The 8,081-nt window shown below is 49.5% G+C and overlaps 1 protein-coding gene across 1 annotated transcript; it reads left to right on the top strand.

Annotated features, from left to right (window-relative positions):
• Positions 1 to 834: 834 nt before the first annotated feature.
• ddx4 (DEAD (Asp-Glu-Ala-Asp) box polypeptide 4) lies at positions 835 to 7,986 on the top strand. Its single transcript, XM_086214526.1, has 23 exons — positions 835 to 1,246; positions 1,976 to 2,002; positions 2,098 to 2,140; positions 2,305 to 2,352; positions 2,436 to 2,486; positions 3,238 to 3,255; positions 3,349 to 3,411; positions 3,714 to 3,761; positions 3,868 to 3,894; positions 4,011 to 4,055; positions 4,187 to 4,222; positions 4,305 to 4,340; positions 4,431 to 4,472; positions 4,551 to 4,693; positions 4,924 to 5,076; positions 5,406 to 5,560; positions 5,671 to 5,800; positions 5,901 to 6,067; positions 6,159 to 6,304; positions 6,501 to 6,600; positions 6,675 to 6,945; positions 7,345 to 7,449; positions 7,558 to 7,986. The coding sequence occupies exons 2-23, from the start codon at positions 1,985 to 1,987 to the stop codon at positions 7,627 to 7,629; spliced, it is 1,917 nt and encodes a 638-aa protein (XP_086070652.1). The 5' UTR covers positions 835 to 1,246; positions 1,976 to 1,984; the 3' UTR covers positions 7,630 to 7,986.
• The last annotated feature ends 95 nt before the right edge of the window (positions 7,987 to 8,081 follow it).

The raw sequence follows: 8,081 nt of genomic DNA on the forward strand, positions 1-8,081 counted from the left end.
TTAAAACCTGTGATTCCACTAGAACCGTGAAAATGTTTAGCTCGTCCGACCACGATGTGTCTCGACCCTATTAGGGTGAAGGACGAGTGCGGGATGGCTTTCCATCATCATGCCACCAGCAGCCAATCACAGAAGGCATATGCTCCAGTCCCCATCCACGCCAGCTGCATTTCAACTGGTAGAACATTGGCCCGAGGAGGTTTGTGTTGTGATGTGTGGTCAGTTTGACCTTCACTGTGTGTGTGTGTGTGTGTGTGTGACCAAGCATCCCACCCCCGTAACTCTGCAGGATGACTCGGCTCGTGGCCACTGGAGCAAATAATGCAATTTATAATCATGCATACCCCTTAACAATTTCATTCCAGAGTATTTTTTTTTATTTGAATTTATTCGGGCTCTAGAAAAAAACAACAATTCACATAAGAAAGTATTTCTACTCAGTTACTGTCAACCACCGAGAGCGTAAGACACAAAACACATGCAGTAGAATCGTGGTGTCACGAAAAAAAAGCATAACAGAGCAAACGATACTTCATAAAACAAGCTTGGTAGTACAATGGACAAACTGTATACAAATATACTTACTGTTTATATCTAAACTATATGTTTTTGTAGCAAAGAAAGAACTACAGTTTTAAATTGTATCTTGTTTGAGCTTTCGTGAAGCTTGAGAACAGAGGAACGTGAAGAAAATGTAGAGAAATTAAGTGTTAAAATGGCGTCCTGTGTAGAAGCTGGGTGTCGTGACTGCGATCATATCTGGGGCAGCAGGGGGCGCTGTGCTGCGCGATAATTACAATCATAACAATGATTTCAGATTGATTACAATTTCTGAATTTACGTTTCCTTGTTTCCTGTTTTGATGGCACAAGAATCACCAGTAAAACTGCCAAAAATATACCAGTATAAAAGAAAAGAAACAACACATTGATCCTCAAAAAGCGGCACTTGTGCTCCAAAGTGCGAACCGGTTGAAGTTTTACTAAATAAACGGACAATTCAAACCTAATGTTCATTTACAAACACGCATAAACGAAACATCTTCACCTCTGAGCTTTGAAAACTTCGTTAGTTTCATACCGTAAAGTTAATTTAGAAGCGGTTCCCCGGAGCGGGAAAGCCGCGGAGCTGGCAACCTTCGCCTTCAGCGGGCGGGATGCTGACCGATCCAGTACCAGCGGTCAAGGGGAAGCTGCAGGAAGAGTCACTGGCTCACCGAACACAAACTCAAGACTGAATTGACAGGGTATGTTCATCCCGTCCATGTTTTTGACTCCTGCGAACAGTTTGTTCAACACTTCACGTGTTCAGACAGGATATCTGATCCAAAAATAATGTTAAACATCTCATATACAATTGTGAATGTCCCGGATGTCAGCTAGCTTAACCACAAACTCCTCCGTCACCAGACACTGACATTATAATATGTATTTTATTTGTCCTGAGGCCGCTATTAAGACATGTATACATTAATATTGGGATATTTGTCCTTTTCTTAAGAGGGTGTGGTCCAATTGCTCCCCCAGGACATCGGCAGTATTAGCAGAAGTAGCTCAAGCTAATTTAGCACACTCGCTAGCTAGCAAAGAATCGGAAAGTTGGTGTACATTTTCGCTGTTAACATCCACATAGTCCTGAAAGGTTGGTCTTTAAGGGGCGAGTAAGTGTCTTTGGAACATGTCTGGTGTACCGAGCGCTCTTAAGGTCTTACTCTTTATTGTCGGAGTTTCCCTCTGGAATTTAATCGGGCGCTCCAGCTAACGGCTAAGTTAACTTCCCACACGCTGAGAAGCACGAGGCCGGTGCGTGATTTAAGGGGCGATTCGGTATTGCGTGATTTCTTAAAACTGCTTAAAGGTTTTCTGTCAGTTGTTAGGACTGATAATTACACTCCGCTGTTAAAACACTGAATTTAACTTTTTAGATGCAGGCTTAACATCTGAATGGTCATAATTGCTATTTTCTTTCTTCTCAGTAAAACAATATGGATGAGTGGGAAGAGGTAAGCTAGTACAGCGTCTGCATGCCAGTTTGAAGGACTTGTCGGCTCTTGTTGGCCCCCCCTCACCCTGATTGTAATTTATTCCCTTTATTCAGGAAACTTCAACTGTCAAACAGACCAGCTACGCTCCAAGTGAAGGTACTTGTGTTATTTGATGCTCATCTTCAGATAGACTGTTCAGTTTAAACGGTGGTTGCTTATCTTCTTGTGGCAGGAAAAGGGAACAATTAGAATTAATTGATAATTATTTTAAGGTAAGACGATCCAGTTAATGAAGGCTGGAAATTTTCCATTTGTTTCAGCCTCTCCTGGTGACTCCTGGAACACGGATGATGGTGAATCTGGAAGGGGTAGGTGAAAAGAAGACCAGCATGGGCTGAAGTCCCACCCTACCCTACCCTACCCTAAGTACGTGTTTCTGTTTCTTTACTAGGTCGCGGTGGAAGAGGCAGAGGAAGACGCGGAGGATTTAAAAGCTTCACAGGTGTCTTGGCATCTAACGCTTGCTTTGTCACCGAAATATTTCAAACAGAATCTATCGTCATTTGATATGCAGTCGCGGCAGTTTCTGAGTGCTGTAGTGATGGTGGGAGCCTCTTGTAATTTGGGGAAGAAAGACACTTGAAAAATAAACTGGGTTCTGCTTTATTCTTCCCATGACTGATACTTACAGGAGTGTGGAGCGTGTCAGAAGCAACGTGACACTGCGTTATTCTACAAATGTACAATACGTTCATATGTAACAACAGCCAGGAACCGTTCGACATCAGATTTGTTGTAAATTAGAAAGCATCGCATTTAGAAACGGTTGTGACTGAGGACGTCTGGTCAACCATGTCTGTTTGTGCGAGTGAGTCATCGCGCAGACCGGGGGGGGGGGGGGGGGGGGTCTCTCTGGCAGATCTACCACCGTCTCATCAAAATCAACACTGTGCCAAGTTAGCTCAGCGTGCTAGCTCAGCGTGCTAGCTCAGCGTGCTCGCGCAGTTGTGCGCGTGTGCAGAGGGAGGGAGGTGCAGAGAAGGGGAAGCTTAGCTGTAGCCTGTCAGTTAAAACTGGCTCCATTAAATATGTCAAGTAGAAGTGTAGTAGGACGGTAAAATGGACACGAGGGGGCACTAACATTGTTCCATAGCAACCACGTTGACTTATTTATGGTGTCTGCTAAACAGTTGATTAATGTGGCCTGTCAATGGTCTAGTAGAGAATCTAATGTCATTGCTCTCCTCTCGTAGGTGGTGAGAATGGGATTGGTAAGTATCGGAGTCGATGTCTCAACTGGTACCCGGCGGTTGTTCTTTCTCGGTGACTGTTGGTCCCCCTTCTTCCCCCTCCGTGCTGCGTAGCTGGTGACGCTTTGAACAGCAGCGGTGGAGAACGAGGTGGATACAGGGGTCGAGGAGGCCGAGGTGAGGCCTGAATCAACCAGGTGCAACTTGCTCGCGTCATTGGAACTCACCGGCTTGAACCGCGGCAACAGTTTTGTGCCGTCGTGAATCTTGGGTGGTAACTGGCTTGATGGGCTTCTGTTTTGCGGTGGAAAGGCGGTGACGTTTGAGCTTCATGTTCTTAAAAGGATTCAGTCGTAAACGTATATCTGGACACCCATTTAATGTCCCCAAGCAGGAAGTGGGACGTCTTAAAAAGAAACTCGATGGATGTGTCTTGTTATTTACTCTTGCACTCAGACTCTGTCCCTGTGCCCTGTCAGGACGAGGCCGGGGATTTCCTAGGATGGACGATGCTGACTACTTCAATGGTAATTATTTTGATGTTGTCATTACCCGTTGGACTGGAGCGTTTCCTCCAACCCTGCCTGAGCACACTTCCAGCCGATTGAATAGGAACTCTGTTGGGTTCCACAGGGAACGACGGTGCCTTGAGTGAAAATGGTGGGTGGACCCTCGCGTCACGACCGGGTTGCGTTCGTAGTGGCTGTTGGAACACACCGTGATGTGCATTTGCACCAGCGGGTTCATATTTACTGGATTTCTACCTCGTTGAGCAGGATTTGGAGGAGGAAGACGCGGGGGCAGAGGAGGTTTCAACCGAGGTACGTCCGGATTTTTACTCGCGTTGTTGGAAGTTATTGGCTTTCCATAATGGAGTGACGTGTGTCGTGGTTGAAGTAAGGCAGTCCTGCTCGAAAACGTGAAGTGAACGTAAGTTTTTTTTTTATTGAAGGAGGCAACCAGGAAGACAGAGGAGGGTTTGGCGGAGGTAAACCTGCGTCACTGGTCAGTCTTTTGGAAAGAGTCCTTCCGTGATCTGAGCCGCAGGTTTGCGCCTGGTGTTTTCACAGGGTACCGTGGAAAAGACGAGGAGGTCTTCCCTCGAGGTCGGAACACACACTGATGGCAATCATTTAACCTCCGTGTGTTATGTGGAGTATCCCCACCGATGTGATTGGTGTCTGTATTCGATGCAGGGGAAGAAAAAGAGGACGGAAGAAAGGATGACGGCAGCGAAAGTAAGTCGGTGAACTACTCATTGACGAGATATGAAACGGTCCGCTGCTCAAAAAAACATGACGTTGGTTCACTGACAGGGCCGAAGGTCACCTATATTCCCCCGGCCCTCTCTGAGGAAGAGGACTCTGTTTTCTCCCACTATAAGACCGGGATCAACTTCGACAAGTATGACGACATCACGGTGGACGTCAGCGGATCCAACCCGCCTCAGGCGATCATGGTGAGCTTTGCTGGAATACGTTGACTCTGATGCTTTCTGTCAGCTTCCGTTGTGTGAAGGCAGGTGGACTCACCTTGCTCAAGCCGGCGCACCTGAATGGTCAGTCAACAGTCAGGTGCCTGTAGCCTGTAAAACACCAGACAGCAGCAATCGTCGAACGCGTGCGACCGTCTGCTGAAGGTGTTGTGTTTGAAGCGGCTGAGTTCCTCGTGCTAACCTTTCCCCCGCAGTCTTTCGAGGAGGCAGCGTTGTGTGAATCTCTGAAAAGAAATGTCAGCAAATCCGGCTATGTGAAACTGACTCCCGTCCAGAAGCACGGCATCCCCATCATATTTGCCGGCAGAGATCTCATGGCCTGCGCCCAAACCGGATCTGGCAAAACGGTGAGGCTCGTGACGTCATGTGTACCACCTCTGAAACGCTGCGTGGAGTTGAAGTCCCTGGCTGCACATAATTACGCTTGAATGCCGGTGTGTTGATACCAGTGAGCATTCTTATAAAAATCCCCATGGCGCCGATCAGAAGAATAGAACAAAAAGGCCCACCTTGATTGAAGCTGTAGAAATAAATGATGGGCAAAACGTGCGTCCTGAGCAGCTGAGTGTCAAGAGGACGCTGGACTCCTTCAGAGGTGGTCGGGACCGTGTCGTCCTCATTTCTTCCCGCAGTGCGAAGGTGCCGCGCTGTCCTAAATGTGGGTTTCGCTCCCCAGGCTGCCTTCCTGCTCCCTATCCTGCAGCAGCTGATGGCAGACGGCGTTGCAGCCAGCAGCTTCAGCGAGCTGCAGGAGCCTGAAGCCGTCATCGTGGCGCCGACCAGGGAGCTCATCAACCAGATTTACCTGGAGGCGAGGAAGTTTGCCTTTGGGTGTGTTTGAAACTGTGGTTCTGATGAATGATCAGGAAACCCCTCAAGGAGTGTGACGAGCGCCCTCCGACAGGGGCCTGGTCTTTAACTCTCTCCTCTTGATACTGCAGGACGTGTGTGCGTCCAGTCGTGGTTTACGGTGGAGTCCAAACTGGATATCAGATAAGAGAGATCTTGCGAGGCTGCAATGTGTTGTGTGGAACACCGGGCAGGTTGCTGGACATGATTGGAAGAGGGAAGGTAGTGACATTCCTGTATACGGCCTGAGTTTGGAGTCGCTCCGTGCTGAGACTTCAGCTGGGTTCAGTGGAAGGTGCTAACGGTGTCCTCTGGTCTCCAGATCGGATTGAGTAAGCTACGGTACCTGGTGCTGGACGAGGCGGACCGCATGTTGGATATGGGATTCGAACCAGACATGCGCCGATTGGTAGGCTCTCCTGGACTGCCCTCCAAAGAGAACCGCCAGACGCTGATGTTCAGCGCCACCTTCCCTGAGGACATCCAGAGGTTCTGCTCCTTTGTCAACCACACCGTTCTGGTAATCAGACCACTGACCCGGGAGTGAGCTGGGTGATTTATTTGCGTGTGTGGGTTACAGGATGGCAGCTGACTTCCTCAAAACCGATTATCTGTTCCTGGCGGTCGGTGTGGTGGGCGGAGCCTGCAGTGACGTAGAGCAGACACTAATCCAGGTCACAAAGTTCTCCAAGAGAGAGCAACTACTGGACATCCTCAAGACCACCGGTGTGTGTGTGTGTGTGTGTGTGTGTGTGTTTGCTAATTGTAGCCGCTAAGACACCAAGCACATGTTGACATAGACACAACACCTGTGGAAGACTGGGGCAGGCGTCACCGCAGCTCTTTGATGAGTCCGCCACGAAGCTGAGAAGTGGAACCGTCACTTGTGTTGACCCTCTGGGCTGTGGTGGTTGGTTTGCAGGATCTGAGCGCACCATGGTGTTTGTGGAGACCAAGAGACAAGCTGACTTCATTGCCACTTTCTTGTGCCAAGAGAAAGTTCTGACGACCAGCATTCACGGGTAGGTGGGGTCTCCTGGGGTCTGATGTCAGCCTGCAGCAGGGCAGAGTGATGTGTTGTCATGACGTGTCACAGTGACCGGGAGCAGCGGGAGAGGGAGCAGGCCTTGGCAGACTTCCGTACCGGTAGATGTCCGGTCCTGGTAGCGACGTCTGTAGCTGCCCGCGGTCTGGATATTCCAGATGTGCAGCATGTGGTGAACTTTGACCTCCCCAACAACATCGATGAGTACGTCCACCGCATTGGGAGAACCGGCCGGTGCGGTAACACGGGGCGGGCAGTGTCCTTCTATGACCCCGACGTTGATGGTCAGCTGGCTCGCTCCCTGGTCACTATCCTGTCCAAGGTAGGAGAACCTGTCTGTCCTGACCTTTCTAGTCAGAAACAGAACCACGTGTGAATGATACACACAGGTCCCGAGAAGCAGATAGAGATGCAGGTCGTGGTCCGGGCCGGTGCCCAAGCGGTGTAAAGTTGCCATGAGAGATGAACTGGGAGAGAGCAGGCCTCCATCCTGGCCCCCGTGAAACCCACTGCTGTGTCCACGTCTGGAGACCTCTCCAGACGTTTTACAAATACTCCTGACTGTTTCTGTATGAGAGCTCCATGTGAGAAATCCTCCAGAATGAATCAGTGAAATGAAAGTTAAAGGGACTCACTTATTACAAGTCATTGCAGGGGCAATGTAATGATGTCATCAGGGGGGACCTGGTCCTCATGTGCTTGTGTGGTCTGGGTCTGACAGGCCCAGCAGGAGGTACCCTCTTGGTTGGAGGAATCTGCCTTCAGCGGTTCTGCCTCCGGATTCACCTCGCAGAGGAGGAACGTCAACTCTTCGGACTCCAGGAAGGTACCTGAACGCCCCGCCCCGCCCCCCCCACACCTTCATTTACTCTCTGAAGTGTCTGTGCCACGTGAGTGATTGTCTGTCCTCACCGCCCTCTCTGTGCGTCCCTAGATCCAACCGGGAGAGAGCGCCAGCAACCGGCCTGCTGCCGCCACGACGGCCGACGACGAGGACTGGGAGTAGAAGGACGGCGGCCTCACTGTTGGACCAAGACTTTAGTTTTCAGCTGTTTGCTTACCGCAGTTTTATCACCGTTTCCTTTGAGTTAAAGAGAGCCAAGTTTGCCTCAGGCGGCAGAAGGTTGAATATCTCTGGTGACATGTTGAACGGGGGGGGGGGGGGTCCGCGTGCGACCTCTCCGTTATTCCACACGTAGCTGCATGCTTTGTAAGTTTTGTTTTGCTTTCTTTCATTGCTTCAACCTGCACTTGCCTTTGAATGACGGAGGAAACGACGAGTGTGGAGAAGCTGCCGGCACACGATTGTTGTGTTCCACACACATTTAGTTTTGTACTTTGATAAATATTTGTTCCAAGCAAAGTCCCCACCTGTCAATCTAGTGTGTGGTTTTTTTTTTTTGCCAGCAGGTGATCAGAGATTTGAGTCCGATTAAAATGAGAGGCAGGGACAGAGGG

The sequence above is a fragment of the Aulostomus chinensis genome, chromosome 1 (genome assembly GCF_037954235.1).
Source record: "Aulostomus chinensis isolate RoL2024-O1b breed Wild chromosome 1, RoL_Achi_v1.0, whole genome shotgun sequence".
Lineage (NCBI taxonomy): Eukaryota > Metazoa > Chordata > Actinopteri > Syngnathiformes > Aulostomidae > Aulostomus > Aulostomus chinensis.

Excerpts from the sequence above, each read along its gene's own strand:
- ddx4 (XM_086214526.1), top strand. Across the intron at positions 3,412-3,713 it reads CAGGGGTCGAGGAGGCCGAG|GACGAGGCCGGGGATTTCCT; the intron begins GTGAGGCCTGAA and ends GTGCCCTGTCAG. Across the intron at positions 4,694-4,923 it reads ACCCGCCTCAGGCGATCATG|TCTTTCGAGGAGGCAGCGTT; the intron begins GTGAGCTTTGCT and ends TTTCCCCCGCAG.